The sequence below is a fragment of the Thermothielavioides terrestris genome, chromosome 4 (genome assembly GCF_000226115.1).
Source record: "Thermothielavioides terrestris NRRL 8126 chromosome 4, complete sequence".
NCBI classification, from domain to species: domain Eukaryota; kingdom Fungi; phylum Ascomycota; class Sordariomycetes; order Sordariales; family Chaetomiaceae; genus Thermothielavioides; species Thermothielavioides terrestris.
In genome coordinates this window covers 2,187,463-2,211,013 of record NC_016460.1, presented here as the reverse complement: position 1 = coordinate 2,211,013, position 23,551 = coordinate 2,187,463, and the positions used below count along the sequence as shown (strand labels likewise).

The following is a 23,551-nucleotide window of genomic DNA, read 5'->3' as shown; positions in this document are numbered from 1 at the left end:
GCGATGTGTCTCTCTGATCGCAATGCAGGCTCGGCTTCCGGTCCCGGTGTCACCAGTCAGGAAGACCTCCACTGCCTGGCCAGTCGAGCCAATATCCGAATCATTTCATCGATATCTTTCACTCGTGCCAGTAGCAGACCGGCAAGCGGCCCAGCTTCCACACTAGGTGGATACCACTACATGCCTCGTTCAAGCACCAGGCTTGAAGACACACAGTACCTAGACACGGGTCGGTATTTCTCCGCAGCAACAACACCCATCCCTCACATCCCATATTAGCCCGTCTCAGGCGTCTTCCCACCCAACCCCAACCCCGTTCCCAAGCCCATGACATCCTCCACCCTCCTCGGCTTCTCATCATCGTCCATCATCAACCGCAGGTTCTGCTCCTCCGGCGGGTTCGGTATTCCCGGAATGCCCGGGTTGCCCGGCGGCGGCGGTGCGCCCTGGTCTCCGTCCTGGAGCCGGCGCTGCGCGCGGCGGATGCGCCCAGTCTGCTGGTCGACCCACGACCGGACGCTGCGGAAGCGCGCGGGCCGGTCCTCGCTCGCGTCCGTGTAGACGGTCTCGCGCCGCCCGGCGCTACTGGGGCTCCTGCGCAGCTCCGGCGCTCCGCCGGCGGGCTCCTGCGCCTGCGCCATCCACGAGAAGCGGGCCAGGTGCTGCGGGGCCCCGCCGCCGCCGCCGCCGCCGCCGGGGGCTGCGGTCGGCGCGGGACGGCTGACCACCGGCGGGTTCGTGACCATCAGCTCGCCGTCTCCGAAGCCTGATGAGAGCGAGGATACCTCGCTCATGGCGCGGCTGGGTTGGCGGTAGATGGGCTGGTAGGGGGCCGTGAACTGTTGCGTCATGAGGGTTGGGTTGTAATAGGAGACGGGTGAGACGTCGGTTTGGAACAGGCCACCTTGCTGGTCGCCCGACATTAACGCTCCGAAGTGAGCAGCGTTGGTAGAGCTGAACGATTCCTGCGGTTGATGGGAGAGCGCCGGCGGATTGGTCATGGTTGTGACGAGAGTAAGGGGGTTCCTCGCCGGGTACATGTTGTTGGGATCGGACTGTGGCTGCTGGTACGCATTGCTGGACAGAACCGGATCCGGTTCTGCAACGAAGCCCTGGACAGTTCTCGGCGGCCAAGCTTCCTGTGGCTGCTGCACCTTCTCCGGCGCATAGAAGCCCTTTGCCGAGGGAGCGCGGAAGCTACCGGGCTTCTCGCGGTAGCTTGGTGGCCGTGACTGGGTGATCGCCGAGTCTCCCAAGCTCTGCCAGTTCCCTCGTCTGAGGAATGGAATTCTGCGAGCAATTCCTCTTGGAGAGCTGCCAGCATCGGCACCCCGCCTTGACCTCCTCATTGCCCTCCAGACCAGCCAAACGAGAAAGCACACAAGGATGAAGCCCCCTGATGCTCGTGTCAGTGTCTCTGGGGATCTGGGGCATCAGCATCGCGGCAGCCATACCTATTGAGCCCACCGAGATCAGTGCCCGCTCGGCCGTTGCGTCCATCCCCACTTCGGACGACTGGAAGCGGTTGTTATTGGGGCCTCTTCCGTTCCCGAACCCGAATGGTCTCCCAAACGGCGTAGAGTCGGGAGCCGGTGTCTCGGTTGGTCCCGAAGAAGCAGATGGTTCAACCTCGGAAGCAGTATCCGGGGACGCTACCGCTCCCGTCGAGCCAGAGGCGCTCGTTGAGCTTGCTGTATCGGCCGATGTCAAGGAAGGGAGGGATGAGCTAGTAGTCAAGCCCGCCTGCAAACCGTGTTAACGTAGTCAGACGTTGCCGGAGAGCGGCGGCACATACCTGGGTCGTAGGAGATGTCGTTACACCGGGCTGCAGGAGGATCACGTCAGGGCTGGTTGTGCTGGATGGTTTGGTTGTTATCGAGGCGGGCACCGCTGAGGAATCGCTGGATTCAGCGGATGCTGTCGTCGGCAGGGGTGATGTTTGGTCGGACGTTGGACCTGATGTTGTGGGAGACGTCCCGGCCGGACTGCTTGCTATCGGGCTGTTGTCACCGTCTCCGTTGCGGCCATTTCTGTCTCTGTCTCCTCCAAACCCGGAACCGTCTCCTATCTTACGATGTCCTCCTCCGGAGTCTCTGTCGTTCCCATTGTCGCCGTCGTTGCTGTTGCCGTTGCCGTCCCCATTGTCGCCGCCTTTGCCATTGTCATTTCCGTTTCCATTTCCATTCCCATTCCCGTTCCCGCGGCCTCCGTTAATTTTGTCGAAATTCCCTCTTCCGCCGCCGGGGAAGAAATCACCGCCTCTTCCGCTGCCGTCGCTGCCACCATTATCGCCGAATCGGAAGCCACGGGTGCCGTCGTCTCCATTGTTACCTCCCCTGTCCTGGCGGGCGTATCGGGTGCTCCTGCGTAATAACCGCAGGCTCTCACCTAGACATCGCCTTGGCCTGACTCGGGAGGGACTGCTCAACGGTGCCATAACCTCGCCTCCAAGCATCTTATTGTCATCGGTATAGTGGCGGTACTGAACGGGTCAGAGCGCCCAAGTAGCGGATAGGCTGCACAGCATGGGTCCCGTCCTCTGTATTCTCAAGTTCGGAGTGAGTGCCGTTGAGGCTGCCAGGGACCGCCGTGGCTGAAATTGAAGGTGTCAAAAAGAATTAATGAAATAGTTGAAGAGTATTACAAGAAGAATAGTTCAGAAAGAGAACCTGCAAAGCAGAACACGAAAGAGAAGCATGGGGAAAGGGAGACCGGTCCCATGGAGCGAGAAGGAGGAATGAGGAGAGAAAGCACAGCATGAGCGGAAAACGCTGTGACAAGAGGCAGGCAGGCTCAGTCCTAACCTTGCTAGAACCGGCCGACATGTCGTGGGTGTGCATGATGGACGGGCCCAAGCTCTCGCCGTCAGCTGTATCAGGGGTAGGATGAATGACAGGACCCGCGGCGGACGGTGCCGCGCCGAAACAGGGATCGATGGAGTCGGCAAGGGTATGAATTTTGCCAGCATGTCCCAGCCTGGATCCAAGGGCCGAACACGCCTCGGGAAGCTTGGTTGGAGCATCAAGCTGCTTGTTGCGGCTCACCAAGGCCGCAGGTTGGATCTGCGAGCGCGAGGACGGGCGGGCTAGCAGCCGGATGCGGAGCGGGTTCAGGAACAGTCTTGGCGATGGCTATGCTGTTTGCATTATACGTCACAAGCAGAAATGGACGTGGTCGAAGGTGCTTGTTCGTGGCAAACTTCTTCCGTTGGAGTCATTCTCGGAATGGTGCGCGGTGGTTGAGCAGCCCCTTTGCCGATGTGCTGAGCAAGCTCACACCACAACACATTCGGAGACGCTGGGGCTTGTACGTTAACGGAGTATCCGTATCTCTGTATGCCGTACACAAAGCGGCTGCAAGTGCGCTCTGACCGATGCCAGATTGTGAGGGAAGAGATCAGATCGCAGAGCCCCATCCGCAGTACACCGCATGGGAGCAGGGGTTCGACGTCTCAGCGCTCGGGGGTGCGGTTTCAGCCAGGGAGCGACGAAGCGGGGAGGGGCGCCGTGACAGTCGCTTCGGTGACCCAAGCAATCGGCAAACTGGCGACGACCGTGCGTCCGGGGAGACTGATTTCTTGATTTGAGATTTGAACCACTGGACTGCGCTGTCGGTAACTCTGGTTTCGCGTCGCCGCTTGTTGCACCCAGTGGCCCCCTCATTGCCGAACGTGCGGCATCGAACCACGGCCGCTACGGCGAGAGTCGGGCATCTCTCTGGGAGCGGGATACCTAAACCGGTTTGCAGCTGCAGCGCTGCACATCTATTATCCGGCCAGCTTCATCCGCAGACACACTGACTCGGATGAAGGTCGCGTTGCTGCTCCGCAGACTTGTGTTCATTCGGCATCCAGCCCGAAACATCCTGGAGGAGATCAGTCGTGCAGAATTCCCCGGACTGCCAATCCCGAGGGAAGTCTTCTCGAATGAAATCCGGCACTCGGCAGTGGAAAGTAAACGGAGAACGTGCGATACCCTGGACAACCATCGCGAGTCCGAAGCAGACGGTGGGGTTGTTTGGTGAGCCGAATCCAATGTGAATGAATGTATCAGAAGGGACGTGCCGAGCTGCAAGGCGTTTTCCCTCGGCTACAGGGCCCTACGCAGTAACCGACCTCGAACTGGAAAAGCGGTTTACACGCCCGGATTCTGATAGCTGGTGAAGCTGACGGGAGCCGATGCGCATGGGTAGGCTGGACGAGTCCGGGGCTGCACGGTGCAGGCGTGGTCGCATTTTCCCGCGGGACCAATCCCGCAGATCGTTCATGCGCGACCAGGCAAGGCAAGGTGCCGGCTGGCGGCCGACGAACAGTTAGGTCGGTACCTTAGTTAACTGGAAGGCGATAGTGTCAGAGAGATCAAACCCTTTTCCCGCGCAGTCGTGGCATTTCACATTCATCGGCCCACGTGAGGAAGGCACGCCTGCTGAGGCTTCTCCCATCCGGCACGGAAGACAGTCTCGACAGCGAATAGGACGGCAACAACCTTGGTTAGCTGGTAGGCAGCCATGCAGTTTCTCGCGGTAAAACGGAACCGAGGTAAGGGAGGCGCTCTATCACCTTAGGTTATCGCGCCTTCCGTGTTCATCCGGTACACAAGGTACTTTCCTTTTCGGCGACATTGCAGGTCGCGGTAAGTTCCGATTTCCGGGCTACTGCAGAGGTGCACCCGGTTAACCCCCGAGCTTCGGCCCTCGGCCGGTTCGGGTCCGGCCACGGCTCCGGGAGTCATCGGGTCTGTGCGCCCTTCCCGGCAAAGCCGGCGGCTGCCGACTCCCCCTTAACACGCCGACACTCCAGGCTGATCCGGAATCGGAACTACCGATTCCACCCGACATGCTGGCCAACGAGGCAAGCGCGCAAGGAGGGTGACGTGCTTCGTCGGCAGTATGGCAGTTTTGCACCGCCTGGACATGTGATAATGCGGAGTTGCCGAATCTCGTCCAAAGTGACTTCGGACGCCCGCGGCAACTGCACACGCCAGAAAGCCGCCATGCGCCAATCAGGACTGGCAGTCAGGCACAGCCGAGGTAGGTAGTAAAACTGTTATGCTGGAGAGCAGCCTCAAAATCCAGCCTGCGGGAAACGAGGTGAAGAAGTGACCAGGAAGGGTCAGGACCGCTGGAGTCGATGGCAAACTGGAAACAGTCGGAGGGCAGGGCGGTTCGAGTGCGCCGCCGAATTCAAGACCTGGGCGGAGGCGAAAGTTAAAGCAGACGATGAGTTGAGACCCCAGAAATCTCCGCCGTCTCTATTCCGTACTCAATGGGTCCAAACATAGCGTAGCAGTAGCTTCCCCTCTTTTGTGCGCAGTTCGCCTCAATTGTGGCAGGAAATGACTCTCGTCAGTTCGAAGCCCGCGACGGGGGTTTCACAGCGCCCAAAACAACGATCCAGAATCTCTTTCGTCATCAGGGTCACCCCTGCAAAGGCCTTGGCAAGAGGCTCCCCAGTGGAGCGGTCGTGGGGGCGACTCGGCCATCTGACTGGCTGTCTGCGCCATGCGAGCGCAAGCGGTCGAATCGGATAAAGTCGCAATGGCGGGATGAAAAAAAGAACAGACAAGGGTTGGAAGCTCCCAGTTGCTGCTCCCTTATCGTCGACGAGTCATTGAATATCAGATTTGCGGCGCTTATTCCAAGAAAAAACCGCGAAACTTTCGTGCTCAGCACCTTCGTTTCTACCTACCAGTGTTGGTTTTCCAAATCCCCTCCTGGGGTGTTCTTCCTGCCCGGTCTCTTCTGGCCGTCTCCTGCCTCTCGCGCGTTCCAATTGAGCCGATGGCGCCATCGTCAAGGGCTCTGCGCCAGCTTGCGGCGCCCTCCTCGGGCGCCGCGCTGCTGCAGCAATCACCGGCCGTTCCCCGATTGTTCCTGCAGACATCGTGCCGGACCGCTGGCGCAAGGCCGGTCTTTGGCAGCGCACAAGGCCCCGTCGCCCGGCAGTTCCGTCGCGGTTATTCCAGCGAGACGCCGGCGCCGGCCCCGCCGCCGAGAATGTCGCGGTTCCGCCGGAGGTTGAGATGGACCTGGAGGCTGGGTTATCTCTCGGCCATCGCCGGCATCGCCTACATCGGCTACGGCGTTTACAAGGACAGGCACCCGGAGCCCCAGGTCGACCCAGATCCGTCCAAGAAAACGCTCGTTATCCTTGGTAAGCTTAGGCCGCGCCTCACCCCGCCCGGCCGTCCGGTAAACCATGGCTGACATGTCGCAACAGGAACCGGCTGGGGCTCTATTTCGCTGCTCAAGCGCCTCGACACCGAGAACTACAATGTCATCGTCATCTCGCCGCGCAACTACTTCCTCTTCACCCCCCTCCTCCCGTCGTGCACAAACGGCACGATCGAGCACCGGTCCATCATGGAGCCGGTGCGGACCATCCTCCGGCAGAAGAAGGGCCGCGTCAAGTTCTACGAGGCCGAGGCCAGCTCTATCGACCCGGAGCGCAAGGTGGTGCGCATCTTCGACAACTCGGAAATTAGGGGTGACATTACCGAGACCGAGGTTCCCTACGACATGCTGGTGATCGGCGTCGGCGCCGAGAACGCCACGTTCGGCATCCCCGGCGTCCGCGAGCACTCTTGCTTCCTGAAGGAGATCGGCGACGCGCAGAAGATCCGCAAGCGCATCATGGACTGCGTCGAGACGGCCGCCTTCAAGGACCAGTCGCCCGAGGAGATCGACCGTCTGCTGCACATGGTCGTGGTCGGCGGCGGCCCGACGGGCGTGGAGTTCGCCGGCGAGCTGCAGGACTTCTTCGAGGAGGACATAAAGAAGCTGGTGCCGGAGATCAGCGACCGCTTCCGGGTGACGCTGATCGAGGCGCTGCCCAGCGTGCTGCCCATGTTCTCCAAGCAGCTGATTGAGTACACCGAGAGCACGTTTAAGGAGGAGAAGATTAACATCCACACTAAGACGATGGTCAAGAAGGTCACCGACAAGACGGTCGAGGCCGAGGTGACGCGGCCGGACGGCACGAAGGAGACGGTGGTGTTCCCCTACGGCCTGCTCGTCTGGGCCACGGGCAACGCGGTGCGGCCCGTGGTCAAGGACCTGATGGCGCGCATCCCCGCGCAGAAGAACTCGCGGCGCGGGCTGGCGGTGAACGAGTACCTGGTGGTGCAGGGCACGCGCGACATCTGGGCGGTGGGCGACTGCGCGGTGGCGGGCTACGCGCCGACGGCGCAGGTGGCCAGCCAGGAGGGCAACTTCCTGGCGCGGCTGTTCAACAACATGGCCAAGACGGAGGCGCTCGAGAGCAAGATCCGCGAGCTCAGCTCGTCGCTGAACCTGCAGCCGGGCAACTCGGCGGCCATCTCGCGCGAGATCGAGGAGCACGAGCGCCAGCTGCGCCGCATCAAGGACATCAAGCCCTTCTACTACAGCCACCAGGGCAGCCTGGCCTACATCGGCAGCGAGAAGGCCGTCGCCGACGTCACCTGGTTCAACGGCAACGTCGCCGCCGCCGGCAGCCTGACCTTCCTGTTCTGGCGCAGCGCCTACATCAGCATGTGCTTCAGCATGCGCAACCGCCTGCTCGTCATCAACGACTGGCTCAAGTCCAAGGTCTTTGGCCGCGACCTCTCGCGCGAGTAGGCGGCGGTGGGCTGTTGGGGGAGGATCTGATGTCGATTTTTGATCTGCCGGTTGGCTCTAATCTAAGCACTGCAGCGGGCGAGCAGGCCTGATTCTCTTTTTCTCTTTTTCTTCTCTTTCTTTCTTTTCTTTGTCTGCTCTGATGGATGTCAAATGTGTCACATGGAGTCTCGGGGTTGTCAAAATAATAGACCACGGGCTAGACTGGGTTTGGCAGGATAGAGGAGCGCAATGATCACGGCGGGCGCTGTTTGTTGACCCGTCTTCTATCATCTTGCTTGGCTTGGATGTTTGGATGTGGCCCCCTTTCATTCCCGCTTTTGGGCTTCCATGCTATCACTCGGGTTGCAGTTGGGGATGTCCACGAGAGGAGGCATCACCTTTTTCATAGTAATCAGAAACAACAAATCAATCAATATCCAGCCTTACTTTGGCCGACATATCTATCCAGATCAGATCTTTCACGATGGATGGTAGAAGCCCAACCGCTTCAAATCGTTTAAGGGTTAGGGTTCCATGTGTTAACCTCCAAGCCGTGGGAACAACCCATCAACCCAAGTGCATCAACCATGAAGCTTGGAGCTCACGCCTCGCTCACTCGACTCACCGCATCGTTTCCCTCAGCCCATTCAACATGCACGAAATAATCACGGTCCAGCTGGGCCAGCAAAGCAACTACCTGGCCACTCATTTTTGGAATACTCAGGTAATCTTCATTTTCTGATTCCCCCCCCATTATCTTGCTTCTTATCGACTGTCTGTCTCATGCTCAAACCTGCACTCAAACCTGTCCTATGTGAGGCTGTTTTCACCCTTACTAATGCCAGAGCTGAGCACAGGAATCCTACTTTACCTACTCGGAAAACGAAGAGTCCCCGATCGACCATGACATCCACTTCCGCCCGGGGCTCGCCCCTGACGGCACCGAGACCTTCATGCCTCGCACCGTCATCTACGACCTGAAAGGCGCCTTCGGCACCCTCCGCAAGCTCAACGCCCTCTACGACGTCAACGACGAGGCCAACCCTCCTCAAGCGTTATGGTAAGTCTCGTCCTCCATTTATGTCAATACCCCCCAACTCGACCCCTGCCGCCCCCCCTTTTCTCCTCAACAAACAGGCCTCCACCACGGCTAGACACCACCAACCATCGCCACTACTATTACTGACATTTCTCCCCTCTCCCTTCACGAAAAAACACAGGGACGGCACCACAACCCTCTACCGCGCCCCGCCCCTCGCCGAATCCGCCTACACGACCTCCCTCAACCAAGGCCTGCCGCCGCCGCGCCTGACCCCGGCCTCGATCCGCTTCTTCGCCGACTACTCGCGCGTCTTCTACCACCCGCGCTCCCTGATCCCCCTGGAATACGGTATCACCATGGAGCAGCCAGCCGACCATCACCATCTAGCCGGCACCATTACCGCCGCCGCCGCCGCCGCTGCCAGCCGTGGCCCTGGCCCTGCAGGTCTTGCAGGCGGAGGAGGTATCCCGGCGCCAGCCCCCCCCTTCGAGCGGCACGCGGCCGGCGAGGACCTGTTCGCCGCGCTCGACCGCGAGCACGACCTGCTGGACCGCGACCTAAGGCCGTTTGTCGAGGAGGCCGACTGCATGCAGGCCGTGCAGGTGTTTGCCGGCCTCGAGGACGGCTGGGGCGGGTTTGCCGGCCGCTATCTGGAGCGGCTGAGGGACGAGTATGGGAAGGTGTGTCTTTGGGTGTGGGGGGTACAGGAGGGGTGGGGGTTGAAGAGGGCGCTTCCGAGGGTGGGTTCTCTCTGTCTTCTTCTTTTCTTTTCTAACTTTCTCTTCCTTTTTTGTTTCCTTATTTATTTATTTTATTTTATTTGGATTCTGGGTGTGGTCTTATCGTTGGCTTCGGTTCTGCGGGGGTGAGGAAGGGAGAGTGAAAAGGACGGACAGTGAGAGAAGGGATGGTTGGTTGCTGACTGTCCGGCTTACCCAGGACCGGCGGTTGCTACGGCTGGCCAACAAGGCCAGGACGCTCACCGAGCTGTACAAGCAGGCGTCAATCGTCGTGCCGCTGGCGGTGCCGGAGCGGCTGCCAGCCAGGATACACCTGGACCCCGCGGTGCAGTGGCACACCTCTGCCTTGCTCGCGGCCGCCGTGGAGAGCGCCCTCCTGCCGTCGAGGCTGAAGGACCCGGCCAAGAGGGAGTCGCTCGGGGGCATGGCCGAGGTGCTCAACACCATGGGCAAGCAGAGCGTGGCGGGCCTGCAGATGAGCTTTGCTCGGTCAGACTCAGAGGACCAGGAGGATATCAGGCCGAGGAAGAAGCTGTCCGAGGAGGAGCTCTCGGAGGGCGTGCAGCTCGATGTCCGGTTTACGCCGTCGGACCAGCTCGAGCCGTATTCGCGGTCCAATGGATTCGACAGGCCTCGCGTGTTTAGCCAGCTGATTGCCTCACGAGGCTACGGCGACGAGGAGGCCGAAGACGTGGAGATGGACGAGCTGGGGCGCCGGGTGCGGCGGAGCGCGTACGAGCCGGTGACAAAGAGGTTCGTTTGCAGTCTCGTTCACGATCCTTGCCGGACCTCTCAGCTGACAGGGCGCAGTTACAACTCGGCCCTCAAATTCCCTCTCCTGGACAGCTTCCCAGAGATCTTCCGAGGCGACGACGGCGAGCCGCTGACGGGTGCAATCAACATCACAAGCAGCCTGTCGACCGATTCGTCCGTCTCTTCCAGGCTGAAGCAGCTCAGGTCAACCGTGATCCGGTCGATCGGGCTCGAGGACCGCGAGACCCTCGGGAACGAGCTGATGGAGATGGCGGACGAGTACCACGAGGGATGGTCAAGCGGGAGCGACGAAGGGGAGGACGACTAGATCGCTTCTGACGGGAAGGGGCGTGAAGGGGGTTTGCTGGAGAAATCCTGTCTGGGACGTCTTTGATCGCCCAAAGCATTATTCTCCTGTTCTTCTGTGGCCGTCAGGCAGGGTTTCAGCTCCGGCGGTCATGGCCAACTTGCTGCCGGCAGCTTGAGGAGTTCAAGCCACGGGGCCACCAGGCTCATCGACACGCAGCAGGCACACGGGCGGCGATACAATAGCCACCCCATGTTAGCCGACGAGAGCACCGGCTGGCGAAGGGTTTAAGAAGCTCGCTGCGAGCCTCGTGCACCTTGCACAATGCATGTCATGTTAGCACAACGGGAAGCGAGGGAAACGCCCAACTCTTGGCGAGGCATCTTGTGCCTCAAAACCTAGCGTCTATTAGTCTAGGAAGATCTACGTAGTTACAACAGGCCATACACGGGCAGCTCTGCGCCCGACCCAGCCCAGCCCAGCCCAGTCCAGATCAACGCACCGCAATTTCCTTTCGCACAACTCCCGACTCCCATGCCCGTACCCTCTTCTCAACTCACCCTCTTCACCCCCTTTTCCTCCGGTCTCTAACCGGCCGCCGCGGTCGCCGTCGAGCTCGGCTGCTGGGCGGCGGGCGCTCGCGGTTGGACATGAGCCTGCCTCTTAGCCGGAGGCTGCTGCTTACTGGGCTCCTCTGATGCGCCCCGCTTCAGCACCTTCTTCCCCGGCCGAGGCTTGACCTCGCCGGGCTCAAATACGTCGTCAGGAAGCGCCGTGTTCTTAAGGTGCTGGATCGACAGAAACATGAGCCCTTCCTCGTACAGCTCGTTGGACATGCACATGGCCTTCCAGTCGTTCACCTCGCGCGACAGGTCGAGTGACTTCGCGCCCTCGACCAGCTGCAGCCCGATGTAGTGGTTAGTTGTGTAGATCTCCATGTCTTCGGGCTGCGCCTCCTTCTCCGGGATATCCTCAAGCTTGACCTTGGCCTCGTCGTCGTGGGGTTCGGGCTTGACGTTCGTTGGCGGAGGCAGCTGGACCTCCTCGGAAAGCTCCCGCTTAATGCGCACGCCGTCTTCGGCCCTCACCTCGGCTTTCTCCTGCTTTACCGGTACCCCGTCCTGGATGACGTCGTCCTGTCTGACCTCCTGCTTGACCTCCTGCTTGACCTCGCTTTTCGTTTCGCTTTTGACCTTTTCGTCCCCAAAGGCGGGCGGCGTGTACACGTAAGCAAGACTGCCAGCAGACACCACCTCCTCCACCTGCGCATCGTTTTTGCAGCGGTGCATTCTGTCGTAGCCCTTGTTGAACGGGCGCGCCAGGGCTATGGAAGGGTGCATCTCGATCTTGTTGACCAGCAGACGCACCCTCGACTCGATGAATCCTGACCACACGTTCTGCGCCTTCTTGGTCCTGCTGGACGAGATGACGGTGAGGTAGTACTTGAAGCCTGATGTGAAGAAGGTGTGCTTGGTAAAGAGGTCCTTCCAAGGCCGCCTGCCCAGCATGATCTCTTCTGTTACCTCCGCTCCCTTCTTCAGCTCCTGCTGGATCACCACCATGGAGGACCGGCCAACGTTGTGGGTGGCGCACATGGACGGGTAGGCCGGCGTGATGATGGGCATCTTGTGATTTCTATCACTGGCGTAGAGCTATTCTGTGGTGAGACATCAGCGTCGGCCGGGACCGGGGCAGGACTCACCTTGGGATTCCAGACGGGAACTCGCGTGACCGGGCCGTTGTATTCGATGTCCTTGAGCAGGACGGGGAGTGGCCACGGCCACTTGAGCATGATGTTGAAGAACTTGTTCACTATTACTGCGCTGGTAGCCTTGGGATAGAGTTGGCAGACGCGAGCGACTAGCATGGCCCAGGCGACGCCGCCCGGATAGCCCATAATGTTGGCGTAAATGGCCTTGCGCTGCGCCCAAAGCTTGATTGCTCGGAGAGCGAGCTTGAAGGTCGCCGGTTCGGGGACGAGATGCAGAATCTCGTCCGTCACTCGGGTTCCGTTTAGCGATCGCACTGCGTTCTCACTCAGTCCGCGGAGGAGGTTGTTGTCTGCCAAACTCCATGACTTATCGGCCGGCAGCTGGATCAGAGTTTGGATGGAACAAAAGATGAGGTCAATGCTGATGCCGGAGAACTCAAACTTGATGATGGGCACGAAAGCCTCGGGTACGGGTGTCAGGTCCGTTATCGCGGCGGGCGGGGCCATCTCGACGAGGACTTCAGGGAAGATGCGGAAGTACTGCTCCACTGTGACATATTTCGGTGCGACAACGAGGGTATCCATATCAGACCCGGGGCCGTAGACTCCAAGGCGGTAGCTCCCGTAGGTGAAGACTCGGCCGATGGCATCGCGAATCAGTATCGCATTTTTTCCGTGCTTCTCCCGCGCAGCCCTCTGTACGAACGCATTCGTGATCTTCTCAAGCTGGGCGAGGACTTCCTTCCTTTTCTCCGTCTCGGCGCGCGACTCGAAAGTGCCTTGGGCGCGCAACTCATCGTGCAGCGCCTTGTTCAGCGCTTTCTCTTGCTCCGTCGGCAGAGCGGTCGAGATCGGCGGCGTTACGCCATAGGTCCGCTCGGTCATGGTGAATGACGTGATACAAGCTGAAGGCCGATTGGTAGATCTGCGGGACGATGCGACTTCGCGCCGCTAGGGTCGAGGGTCGAAGCGGCGTCAACTCGTTTGCTGGGAAGGAAGAAAAGTGATGCTGAGGCAGGGAGCGTCGAGGATCAACTTCAGCGCCTAATGAGGGGTCGCCGGCCGAGACGCACGGATGGAGGGACCGGAATGAGGAAAAGAAAGGAATATGATAGATGAAGGGTGGGAATAGAAAACGCGACGCCGTCGAAAAGCTCACGGCATGATATGAGAACGGCGACGATGGAAATGGGGGTTGTTGCGAGAAGAACAAACGGGCGCGGCAGAAGGGCTCAAGGGCTGCCACGACAAGCGCGGTTGACAGTTCACGTTTGGGATTCCGTGGTCTGCAAACCGAGATCGCCAGCGCCAAGACAGTCGATTGGCACGGACCAGGGGGCGGCGCACGGGCCTGGGCGTCAAAGGTGGGGTCGTTATTGGTGCAAGCAGGTGGGGCTGGCTATGTATTTTTGGAAACCCGATTTACTCATACACAAGGATGTAAATTACGCTCATACCTCTCGAATATTTCCTAGCGTATTACAGATACAGCTGTGTACATTACACTAGCTTAGTGTAGGCCTGGAAACCAGCGCTGGAACGCGTCACAGCCTGCGGCCCCCCAGGCAACCCCGCGGCTTCAGCCCTGTGACTGCACCGCCTGGGCAACGCTTTGCAGTGACCAACAACGCGGCCGGCAAGGTCAGTTGTTCAAGCTTCGCACTCCGGTCTCCCTCGTCGAGCCTCAATGGGGACGAACAATGAGAAAGACATTGCTTTTGTGCTTCATACACGGCTTCAAGGTTCGTCATCATTCAGGTCGGGCCATTCGCATTTGGCAACTAACAAGAACCCAGGGGGGTGAGTCCACCTTCGGCAGGGACTATGCCTTCGTCGAGCACCTGCGCAAGCTCGTGGCCGGCGCCTTGCCCAAGGTAGATGTACAAGCCGTGGTCTATCCCAAGTACGAGACCCGTGGTGACCTCGGCGAATGCGTCACGAAGTTCAGCGACTGGTAGGGCGGCTCCTGCACCACCCAGCCCTTCCCTCTCCCCTCCCTTTTTCTCCACACCGCTAACCCAACCAACCCCAGGCTTCTCAACAAAGTAATCGACCTCGAAGTAGCTGCCGGCACGCCCTCGCCCACCATCGACCCCTCCGTGCGCGTAGTCCTCGTGGGCCACTCGATGGGCGGCATCGTCGCGGCCGAGACCGCCATCCGGATCTCATCGGAGCAGCCGATCCACAACACGGTCGACGAGGACAGCCCCACCAAGTCGGCCACCGCCATGCCGCCGCCCCCGAACGCGCTCATGTTCCCGTACATCCAGGGCGTGCTGGCCTTTGACACCCCCTTCCTCGGCATCTCCCCGGGCGTGGTCGCCCACGGCGCTGAGAGCCATTACGCCGCCGCCTCGACGGCGATTTCGCAGTTGAGCGGGCTGGCGGGCCTCTGGGGCGGCGCCAAGGCTAGGCAGGCGGCGGGCAGCTCGAACGCCCAGGTTGCTGGGGCACTGCCTCCTGCCGCGGGGAGTCCCGAGAAGGATACGGAGAAGGAGAACGCCGCGGCGAACAAGGGCGGGTGGGGCCGCTGGGGCACCATAGCCATGGCTGCCGGGGTTGTGGGCGCGGTTGCCGCAGGCGGCGCGGCCGCGTATTTGAACAGGCAGCAGATCAGCGAGAGCCTGGGCTGGGTGACGTCGCATCTGGAATTTGTGGGGTGTCTGGCGCGCAAGGAGGAGCTGCGGCGGCGGGTTGCCTACATGGTGAGGCTGAATAAGGAACTGAACGTGGGGTTCGGGAACCTGTACACTCGCCTAGGCCAGGCGGCGGGCGCGAAGCAGGTTGGCAAGGTTGGGACGGTGCTGGGGAGCGAACGGACATTTTGTGTGGTGCCGCAGCGGGATCCGGCGGGAGATTGGCGGCAAGCCGTGAATGACAAGGCCAAGGACGAGGTCGGGGCCCATGTCTGTAAGTGTTCCTACGGAAATGGGCGCGTGAAGGGCATCGCGTGCTGACAGGTCACAGCCATGTTCGAGCCGAACGAAAACCCGGGCTACCAGAAGCTGGCAAAAGATGCGAGGGATATGATTTCGGGCTGGTTGCGCAACGACTGGTACGAGAGCAGCTCGGCTGACGAAATCCGGCCATGATAACGAGGAGCAACGGTGTTGTTCATGCCATAAGACATTACTTGTTGATGATCTGCCATCGAGGCGTCTTCTACCTGTTTCGTATACCCCACTTAGCAAGCTTTATGCGAAGATCTGGACAGCTGAGCACGCCATGTCCTGTCGAAGAGAAACGCATCATCTTCACTCGGCATGTAACCCTGTTATTGTGACTTCTTCTGCTCCGACTTGCCGGCCCCGAGGTACTTCTTCCGCTGCTTCAGCATGTGCGTGTAGAGAATAAACGAGCCTATCCCAACGACGTCAGTCGAGGTCTCCTTTCGAGTCGACACTACCTTCAGGGGGACAAGGGCCCACTCACCGGGAATGTACGACAACAGCACCGCCAGCAGCGCATAGGGGTACCACGGCGCGAGGCCGGACGCCGGCCCGACCAGCGCCTGCAGCGTCATGGCCACCTCGCTGCCGATGCCGACGGGGTACAGCACCAGGAAGGCGCTGTAGCGCAGCCAGTGCAGCCAGCCGGGCACGGCCTCGACCTGCTTCAGCGCGAAGTACGAGTACCGCATCACCTCGGTCAGGCTCCAGGCGCACAGCATCGACGAGTAGAACACGCTGCTGTTGAGCTGCGGGAACGGCCAGCAGACGGCCCACATCAGGAACAGCCGGCTGGCGACCTGCATGCCGGTCGTGAACACGGGGGCGGGGACGACGCCTGGAAACACACACGAGCAAACCATTAGCCCTTCGCGTCAAGGAAAATAAGGGGGACGGCGCGGGGTTCACCCAGCTGCAAGGGGGAAGGAACGCACCCGTAAGGGCATGCAGAATCTCCATGACGGCGAACGTCTGCGTGACGCGCGCAAAGTTGTCGACGACCAGCGGCACGAACGGCGTGCCCCTCCACCATATCACCAGGGCCACCCGGCCGAGGACGGTTGTCCAGGCGATGGCGGAGGCCGCGTTGTAGAGGATGAGGTAGGCCTTTTTGGGCCCGAAGCCGGTTGATCGGGCCATTTCTTCGTCGGTCGGCCTGTCTTACCTGCCACTGGACCGGCTGGCTTGTTATTTTTGGAGGAGGCGGTCCGGGGTAGTAATCAATTGCGAGCCTGGAAGTCAGGTCTGAGGATTTGACACTGCGGATGTCCAGAAAATTGTTGTTGACTTTCGGACGGAACCTCGCCGGGTCAACCAACCCTGTCGGCTCCCGTCAGTCCCCACGGCAGCCCCAGGGCCAGCTGCGGCATCTGGCGAGCGTCCCTGAAAGGCTCCACTTACAGGGGCTGTGGGGGCCTGACGGCCAGCTGGCTCCGCTGGGCGTGCCCTGCAACCAGCGACACCAGCTTCATCCGAACAACCAACCTGAGGCTCTCAAGTAAACGATCACGTTCAGTTTACTCCGTTTCAACAACCATTCAAACCTCAATTATTATCATCTTATTCTGGGATATCATTCTCTGTGCCATAACGCCAAGTCATTATGCGTAATCCTGTCCATTCCCACCCTGTGGGCGCTTCCCCCCAGTATCTCGAATACCGTTATTCCGTCGTTGTTAGGTCGGCGTGCTATGCCACCTTTCCAATGGGAGCCATCACCAAGGGTTATCAACCACTGCCCTGCAGTGACACCGTCTTGCCGAGGTCATTCTGAGAAAGAGAACCAAACCCTATCCGGTGGTCATGGCCCATCCAGCCTCATTATTATCCAGTTAAAGCCCGCCGGCCGGTCACTTCTTGGTGACAGCGTGCCAGAGATCGCTTAGCCCCCTGCCGCCGAAGAGGAACTCATCCGAGTGCCTGCCGCAGTAGCTGTGGGCGTTGACCTTCCTGGACGCAACCGGCGGCGGCGGGGATCTGCCCACCGCCGAGCTGCCGCTGATTTTGCTGCTGCTGCTGCCGCTTTCCTTCCGGCTGCTGCCCCAGCAGAGCAGCGAGGACCCGGTGGAGGCGGAAGTGGGAGCGGAAGTGGTGGGCGGCGCAGCATAGTAGTCGCCTGCTGAGAAAGTGCTGGATGTCTGGGGGCAGGGAGTGTCAACTTCGACGCCGCCCTTCTTGAGGGGGTTTAAGAGGGGTGGGGGCGGAGGGCATACAGCACTGCTGGATGACCTGGGCGTTCCCGAGACGGGACTGGAAACGGCCCTGACGGGCCTAATGTTGAGCGGAGGCGGAGCAGGCGCGCGGGAAGAAGCGTCCATCGAGGTCAAGGTGGTGGGGTCGAGGAGAGGCAACGGGCTAGGTGCTTAGGTAAGGCCAAGAGGTGCGATGGCGCTGCACGATCCGATCCGGGTACCGTAGCACTGATCCCGCTCGATCGAAGCACTATCGAAGTGTTCGGCAGGATCTAGGGAGATGCAAAGGAGGAATGCGAGCCGGTGGTTGGACGAGATGGTTTGCACTGCCACCACCAACGTGCGACCGCGGCTTCCGAGAAGTGCAGGTGTGTCAAGAGATGACCGGGTGAGAGTAGCAAGGTAAGAGAAGGAGGGTGGTAGAAAAGAGGGGAAGTAAAAAGCACTGGAGGGCGAGATGGAGGGACGAAGAAGGCCGCAAGACGGAGAATAAGAACCAACAGGCAGCAGGCTGAGGAAGGAAGCACAATGAAGCCCAACAACCAGGGAAGTCCTCCCTTTCCCAATGGACCTACCGAGTAGGGACCTACCGACATAGGTCCTCCTGACAAAACCGGACAGAGACGAGAGCCCCAGAAGAGAGCAGGGGTGTCATGCACGCCCCGGAAGTTGGCTGCCTTGTCCGCCCAGAGACCGCAATTCCCTCACTTGCAGGTCCCCTTGTTCACGAGGCGTCGTTGCTTGGAGCCTCAGTCCGGTCGACGCATCCACTCACCGGCGTTTCACGACCCGGCTTCGACCGCCAAGGGCGCTGCGACGGTCCACCTCTGTTTGCCCACGTGTACAGGATTATCCGTACTTGAGGCTGATCTTCCGCAACATGCCCAATCGTCTGGGACACCTTGGAGGTGCTTCGGTACGGTAGCACCTCAGTCACTGGAAAGCGGAGACACGTTTCCAGAACTCGATAGGGCTGCAGGGATTCGCAGCGGGGGGCCGTTGATTGATTGGGATTCGGCAGAGTCCGGTCTTACACCCATCATGCGGCCTACGAATGCGGGGAATGTGGTTCGCAATGAGGCAAACTTGCATCCTCGCGACTGCCTGGATGACTCATCACCGAGGAAGTTCGCAAAGTTGGTCCGCGGCAGTCGGCCGGCAGTCGGACGCCAGACATCTCTTTTAACTTCCCTGTGGCTGAACATGTGGCCAAACATTCGCGATCACCGCGATGATATCGCGCACTCGGTGAACAGCGACACATGTCCTTGAACGCTCCTCTTTCCCGTCTCCTCTATCCCTCTAGTTCTTGTCTAGCCGCACAGCTGGGTTCTTCTGGATGAAGCCGAGGTCGACCTGGTGGCCAAGTAACTCGCGGATGTTCGTAATACCGTACTTGATCATGGTCGGCCTTTCCAAGCCCAAGCCGAAACCGAACACAACCATATCCTTGGGCAGGCCCATCGCCTGAAGTACACGTCAGCAGTTGAGGTATCTTAAGTTGGGATATCATGGACGGCTTCTAGGGACCGAGCGCATACCTCCAACATCTCAGGCCTGAAGATGCCCGAGTTGCCAATTTCGATGACTTTGTTGAGCCCCTTGTGGTACGAGAAGATCTCCATGCTCGGCTCGGTGTAGGGGTTGTATCTGCGATACGCAGTCAGTTTCTCGTCTTGTCGGATGTCGAGCTGGAATGACTCACGCCGGCTTGAAGCGCAGGTCTGTAACACCCATCCTCCCGAAGAATATACTCATGAATTCCATCAGACCGCCCAAGGTCAGTCCGTAGTCGGCAATGACGCCTTCCACCTGGTGGAACTCGCAGAGATGGGTCGCATCCACCGTCTCATTTCTGGCCGCGTGTGAGCGCACAATTCCCGCGCCCACGGAATGGGTGATACGGATGTGGCGTTACCTGAAGACACGGTCGATGGAGAAGTACCGAGCTGGCGGAACGCGCCCGTCCACTCGTTGTCCTGCCAGTTTATGCAGCATGGCCGCTGAGATCGCCGTCGTGTGTGTCCGCAGGACGAGCCTCGTCTGAAGTCAGTTCGGAGATCGTCGAGAGCACGGCCATGCTTACACACCTCAGCGATTCGTCTTCGGACCAGCGGTATCGGTATCCGATCGACCCGTACTTTCCACCTTCGTGGGCCTGGCGCACGTTCGTGAAGTATGCATCGTAGTCCAGCTTATCCTCTGCAGATACAGGCCCAGGTCTGCCGGCGGTCGGTGGGTCTGAGACATAGAAGGTGTCTTGCAGGTCGCGTGCAGGATGTTGCTGGAACAGAATTAAAACCAGTCAGCGAAGAGATAGGATAGCAGCGGAGGCAGCATACCTGAGGAACGTAAAGAGTATCGAAGTTCTGTTTGCCCCTCAGCGTCAGCAAGAGTACGTAGAGCGGAAGCACTCTGACCGCATACCCAGAATCCCGACTCGACGAACTGATTTGTGGGCATTTCCGTGAAGCCCATCTCGAAGAAGATTTGCCTGCCGCACCAAGATTCAGGGGTCAACCAAGTTACACCCCAAAGCGATCAACACAGGAGGGTGAGAAACGCACCTGATCTCCTGCCGCACCTTGTTCAAGGGATGGAGAGCGCCAGCGTGCTGGTCCGCTCCCAACGCCTTGAAGTTGTACGGTTTGAAGGTTGCCGTCTTCCAAGAGCCAGATGCCAGCATCTCGGCCGTCAGGTCCGTCTCTTCCCTGACCATCTCGAGCGCAAACTTGGGCCCCTTGCTTATCCTGAAGGAGATGACCTTCTGCATCTTCAACAACTTGCGCTTTTTCAAGTCGGCGATGATTTTGGGGTCATGCGTCCGCTTCTCCTGGATCACCTTGAGCTGGTCTCGGGTGACATCGTTGATCGAGTCGACCTGCCAGGACGGTCAGTCTTCGGGGTCTGCACCAAAGGTGGAAAAGTAAGAGCGCACGCACCAATGCAACGAGCTTCGCGCCGTCCTTCTTAATCCACTTCTCCTTGAAAGCCTTGCCCTGGCCGAGCTTCGCCACCATCTTGTCGCCGATCTGACTCTCGAGGTCCTGGATCGAGAGGCCGTCTAGGGCTTGGCGCACGGCCTCAAAGACGCGGGCTTCGTGGCTGCCATGACTGACAATGACCTCCGCCTCTGGTTCCAGAAAAGCCTCCTCGCGCTCAGCCTGTTCGTAGGCGACCATAGACCGGGAAGCGAGTCGGTCGAGAGCAGCCTTGAGCGACTCGAACGGCACGTCTGGGAAGGCCTCGGTCGACGAAATTGGGTCCTCCTTCGACAGAGCCAGTAAGATCTCCGAGGTGAGATCCCCCGCCGGGTTGCTGCTCGACGGAGCCATGTTGTTCGTTGGCCGTACTGGTGGTGTTGCTTGGGTTCGGCCGGTGACTCGCTGCCTCCAAGAAATGTTGACTCAGACAGGAGAATCGCGGGGCACCGATACTCAAACCCAAGACCCACTCTGCTGCTCACAGCGATTTTAGGCGGGGCTGAGGCTCGTTAGGTGCATAACCTCCCTATTACTGAAACAGCATCGCATTGTCGAGGAACCATCTTGTCTTCATCCGATCCTTCCCGCACAGGAAATCGGGATGACAGCGACACAATTCTCAAGGTTGCTATTTGGAGACTAAAGCGCCCAAGTTGGAATGCGCTCGAGGTTGCGGAGGTACCATACTGCAGCCACTCTGCCTGCCCCTGTTGTTTACTCACGCAATCAGCCGCCCTTCAGTTTGTCAGGAGCAACGCAGCGCTTGCCCACAAGTCGAGCAAACCGAGCGGCTTACGCTCATCCCATGGGAATTGGGTAGACTTGGATAGACACACGCTGAGCTGCAAGCGGGCTAACAAGCAGGAAAACATTCAGGTAGTGCATGGAAACGAGCAGATAGGGGTCGTGCTGGAGCTCGGTTTGCGGGAGCCAAAGCACCCGCAGGCTTCGACCTCGCCTCACTTTCATGCGTTTCGCGGGCCTGGAGTTCGGATACTTCACCAGCCCAGCTTTGCCACTGCGGCGCCGTGGCTCGATCTCAGATATAGGGGAAACGAACGATGGAGCAGGTATCCCTCTGCTTCGCCCCTCCACTTGGGGACTCTACACACATTGAGTTATACCTCGGGCGAGACGGCAGAGATGAACGCCCAGTTCTGCCAGTCTCGTCGTTGGGCCCACGTAAGTTGACCGAACCCCAGCACTACGCGAGTAATGAGTCTCCTTGCTCGAGCAACCGGCTAGGCAACTGGCGTGAAATTAAGGCGCCTACCATTTTTATAGGAAAGGAATGAGACGAGTGTCCAAGGAAGTCTTCTCTGCGGCTTGATATGCGGGTGTCTTGGCGCGAGTGAAGCTCGTGAGGGGTTTTCTCTCCTGAGATAGCTGTACTGGGCAGTATCTTAGCTGCGTTGTGTTGCCATAAATGCCCCGAATCCAGTTAACAATGTCTCGTTGCTGATTGTGGCGGCGAAGTCTGACACTACATGTCCGGCGCTTCTTCAGCTTGTTCTTCACCCCTTCCTCGCTTGACACTTCCTTCCCGCGGCTTGATATAGAAATGGAGCTTCATCGTGCTTCTCGCGATGCTAAGTTATGAAAGGCTTTCGGCCAGTTCGTTGAACAGGGTTTGGTTTCATGAACGTCTGGCATACTTCCGGGTTACCTGCATACCAGGTGAAGATCCTTGGGCTTGCTGTACCCTACCACCCTTACATCCCAGACTCGAAACTATTGTTTCGACGGGAGGATTGTTTTATTCCAACGGGGTCGGTCGTTGTTCCGGCGCTGCGTTCAAATCGCTGGCAACCAACCGATAAAGGCGAAAAGGGGCTACACAGATTGGGAACGTCCGATGAGACTGCCAGAAATGGTGAAGATAAAAACCCCAACCCCATGGGGCCGCGGCTCGTTGAATTACAAGTTGTATGTCATGTATCCATTTATCAAAACACAGTCCCGCCCCTTCCAATGCAGCCTGCGCCTTCGCATAATGTGTGTTGTCCATGAGCCGAGGCGGATTCCACCCCAAAACGCCGCAAGGCCAGTCACCTTGCCCATATCCCAAGAGCGGCCGGAGTATATAAGAGGTATCGTTGTCATGTACAGAAGCGCCATGTCCCGCCTCACCAAACAACCACGTCCTTCTAATCCTGTGACACCGTTTGCTGTGGCTGGTTAGAAGCGTGTCGCAGCCTGTGTTTTGGACAGTTTGTTCGGTCAAACTCACCGAAAGCCAGTCCATTCCCTCGCTAATGCCTGAGCCCTCCACTGCACTGCACGCCACGATGCTCCAGTTCCTGTCCCTCAGTTCCCCGAGCCGAAGAGCTTGCGAGATGTCGGCCGCCCCCTTTGCCCCTGGCTGGTCCTGCTTGTTTGCAAACACCAGGAGCGCGGCATCCTTCAGTTCCTCCTCGTTCAGCATCGCCGCGAGCTCATCGGCGGCCGTCTGTAGACGCTCAATATCGGTGGAGTCGACGACGAAGATGACCGCCGCGGTGTTGGCATAGTAGCACCTCCAGTACGGCCTGATGCTCGTCTGCCCGCCCAGGTCCCAAACGTTGAAGTTGAGCTTCCCGTATGTCACCGACTCGACGTTGAACCCGATCGTCGGTATCGTTGTTACTACTTCGCCGATCTGCGCTGCAGGTCAGACACCATGGCGCGGCTTCGCGGAGACAAGTGAAGGCGCACCTTAAGCCTGTAGAGAAGTGTAGTCTTGCCGGCATTGTCCTGCAGCGCGCAGCTTGGTCAGCAACTGGGGAGGTGAATAAGGGGCTACCGCGGAGCGCGAACCAGTCCCAGGATTAGGATTCTGATCTCTTTCTTGGAGAAGAACAAGCTGGACAAGCTGGACAACCATGACACGCTTTGGCCCATCTTGTCGTCGTGGTGCACCGAAGACTCGGCGTGTCGTCCCAAAAAAGGAGGTTTGGGCAGGGACTCTCGTGGGGGTGACGGGGTTGTCGCGAAGTGGATAATCCGAGATACGCAACTGGACGCAACAGAGACGAGGACAGGAAATCGGGCAGCAAAAGCTGCTTTCGCGGAGAGCGCAAGTCTTGCTTGCAGGCGATGTTTAAGGCAGGCAACCTAATCCTCGCTCATCGAATATCCGACGAGATTATGTATTGCTTAGTTATTACATAGAAAATTTCCGCGTCCCGCGTTCATGCAGCTTTGATTGCCGAGTATCCGTCCTTGATCAAAGAGGCCATCGCTTGGTCCAGGCTTTGGAGGCCTGGTTCTTGGAGTCAGGGGTGCCCACGGTCGCGCTGGATCGACACGGGATTGGC

General features: G+C 59.1%; 9 protein-coding genes across 9 annotated transcripts; 3 read left to right on the top strand and 6 right to left on the bottom strand.

The window, feature by feature from the left end:
• Window positions 1–275: 275 nt before the first annotated feature.
• On the bottom strand, window positions 276–3,217 carry THITE_2090662 (uncharacterized protein; the record flags this gene model as incomplete). The annotated part of the gene is made up of 5 exons (XM_003655443.1): window positions 276–1,396; window positions 1,455–1,743; window positions 1,796–2,341; window positions 2,805–3,131; window positions 3,200–3,217. 5 exons carry the CDS (start codon window positions 3,215–3,217, stop codon window positions 276–278), a joined length of 2,301 nt encoding a protein of 766 aa, XP_003655491.1.
• Window positions 3,218–5,573: 2,356 nt separating this feature from the next.
• On the top strand, window positions 5,574–7,740 carry THITE_2119240 (uncharacterized protein). Its single transcript, XM_003655442.1, has 2 exons — window positions 5,574–6,151; window positions 6,218–7,740. Exons 1-2 carry the CDS (start codon window positions 5,779–5,781, stop codon window positions 7,594–7,596), a joined length of 1,752 nt encoding a protein of 583 aa, XP_003655490.1. The 5' UTR covers window positions 5,574–5,778; the 3' UTR covers window positions 7,597–7,740.
• A 490-nt stretch (window positions 7,741–8,230) lies between these two features.
• On the top strand, window positions 8,231–10,441 carry THITE_43951 (uncharacterized protein; the record flags this gene model as incomplete). Its single annotated transcript, XM_003655441.1, has 6 exons — window positions 8,231–8,302; window positions 8,436–8,638; window positions 8,799–8,968; window positions 9,083–9,332; window positions 9,526–10,113; window positions 10,171–10,441. The coding sequence occupies 6 exons, from the start codon at window positions 8,231–8,233 to the stop codon at window positions 10,439–10,441; spliced, it is 1,554 nt and encodes a 517-aa protein (XP_003655489.1).
• Window positions 10,442–10,724: 283 nt separating this feature from the next.
• Window positions 10,725–13,151, bottom strand: THITE_2119239 (uncharacterized protein). Its single transcript, XM_003655440.1, has 2 exons — window positions 12,123–13,151; window positions 10,725–12,072 (listed from the first exon to the last, which is right to left on the bottom strand). Exons 1-2 carry the CDS (start codon window positions 13,014–13,016, stop codon window positions 11,008–11,010), a joined length of 1,959 nt encoding a protein of 652 aa, XP_003655488.1. The 5' UTR covers window positions 13,017–13,151; the 3' UTR covers window positions 10,725–11,007.
• A 468-nt stretch (window positions 13,152–13,619) lies between these two features.
• THITE_2119237 (uncharacterized protein) lies at window positions 13,620–15,525 on the top strand. The gene is made up of 4 exons (XM_003655439.1): window positions 13,620–13,873; window positions 13,928–14,085; window positions 14,164–15,041; window positions 15,099–15,525. The coding sequence occupies exons 1-4, from the start codon at window positions 13,832–13,834 to the stop codon at window positions 15,221–15,223; spliced, it is 1,203 nt and encodes a 400-aa protein (XP_003655487.1). The 5' UTR covers window positions 13,620–13,831; the 3' UTR covers window positions 15,224–15,525.
• Window positions 15,526–15,558: 33 nt separating this feature from the next.
• On the bottom strand, window positions 15,559–16,219 carry THITE_2023698 (uncharacterized protein; the record flags this gene model as incomplete). The annotated part of the gene is made up of 2 exons (XM_003655438.1): window positions 15,559–15,871; window positions 16,011–16,219. Coding segments are annotated over 2 exons (522 nt in total), but the record flags the coding sequence as incomplete, so codon positions are not given.
• A 590-nt stretch (window positions 16,220–16,809) lies between these two features.
• Window positions 16,810–17,841, bottom strand: THITE_2119235 (uncharacterized protein). The gene is made up of 2 exons (XM_003655437.1): window positions 17,293–17,841; window positions 16,810–17,217 (listed from the first exon to the last, which is right to left on the bottom strand). The coding sequence occupies exons 1-2, from the start codon at window positions 17,395–17,397 to the stop codon at window positions 16,930–16,932; spliced, it is 393 nt and encodes a 130-aa protein (XP_003655485.1). The 5' UTR covers window positions 17,398–17,841; the 3' UTR covers window positions 16,810–16,929.
• A 593-nt stretch (window positions 17,842–18,434) lies between these two features.
• On the bottom strand, window positions 18,435–20,664 carry THITE_2068463 (uncharacterized protein). The gene is made up of 9 exons (XM_003655436.1): window positions 20,214–20,664; window positions 19,839–20,152; window positions 19,699–19,765; window positions 19,614–19,640; window positions 19,362–19,555; window positions 19,190–19,309; window positions 18,977–19,126; window positions 18,813–18,921; window positions 18,435–18,738 (listed from the first exon to the last, which is right to left on the bottom strand). Exons 1-9 carry the CDS (start codon window positions 20,604–20,606, stop codon window positions 18,574–18,576), a joined length of 1,539 nt encoding a protein of 512 aa, XP_003655484.1. The 5' UTR covers window positions 20,607–20,664; the 3' UTR covers window positions 18,435–18,573.
• Window positions 20,665–22,277: 1,613 nt separating this feature from the next.
• Window positions 22,278–23,499, bottom strand: THITE_2119224 (uncharacterized protein). Its single transcript, XM_003655435.1, has 4 exons — window positions 23,052–23,499; window positions 22,950–22,988; window positions 22,486–22,893; window positions 22,278–22,423 (listed from the first exon to the last, which is right to left on the bottom strand). Exons 1-4 carry the CDS (start codon window positions 23,133–23,135, stop codon window positions 22,403–22,405), a joined length of 552 nt encoding a protein of 183 aa, XP_003655483.1. The 5' UTR covers window positions 23,136–23,499; the 3' UTR covers window positions 22,278–22,402.
• Window positions 23,500–23,551: the final 52 nt, after the last annotated feature.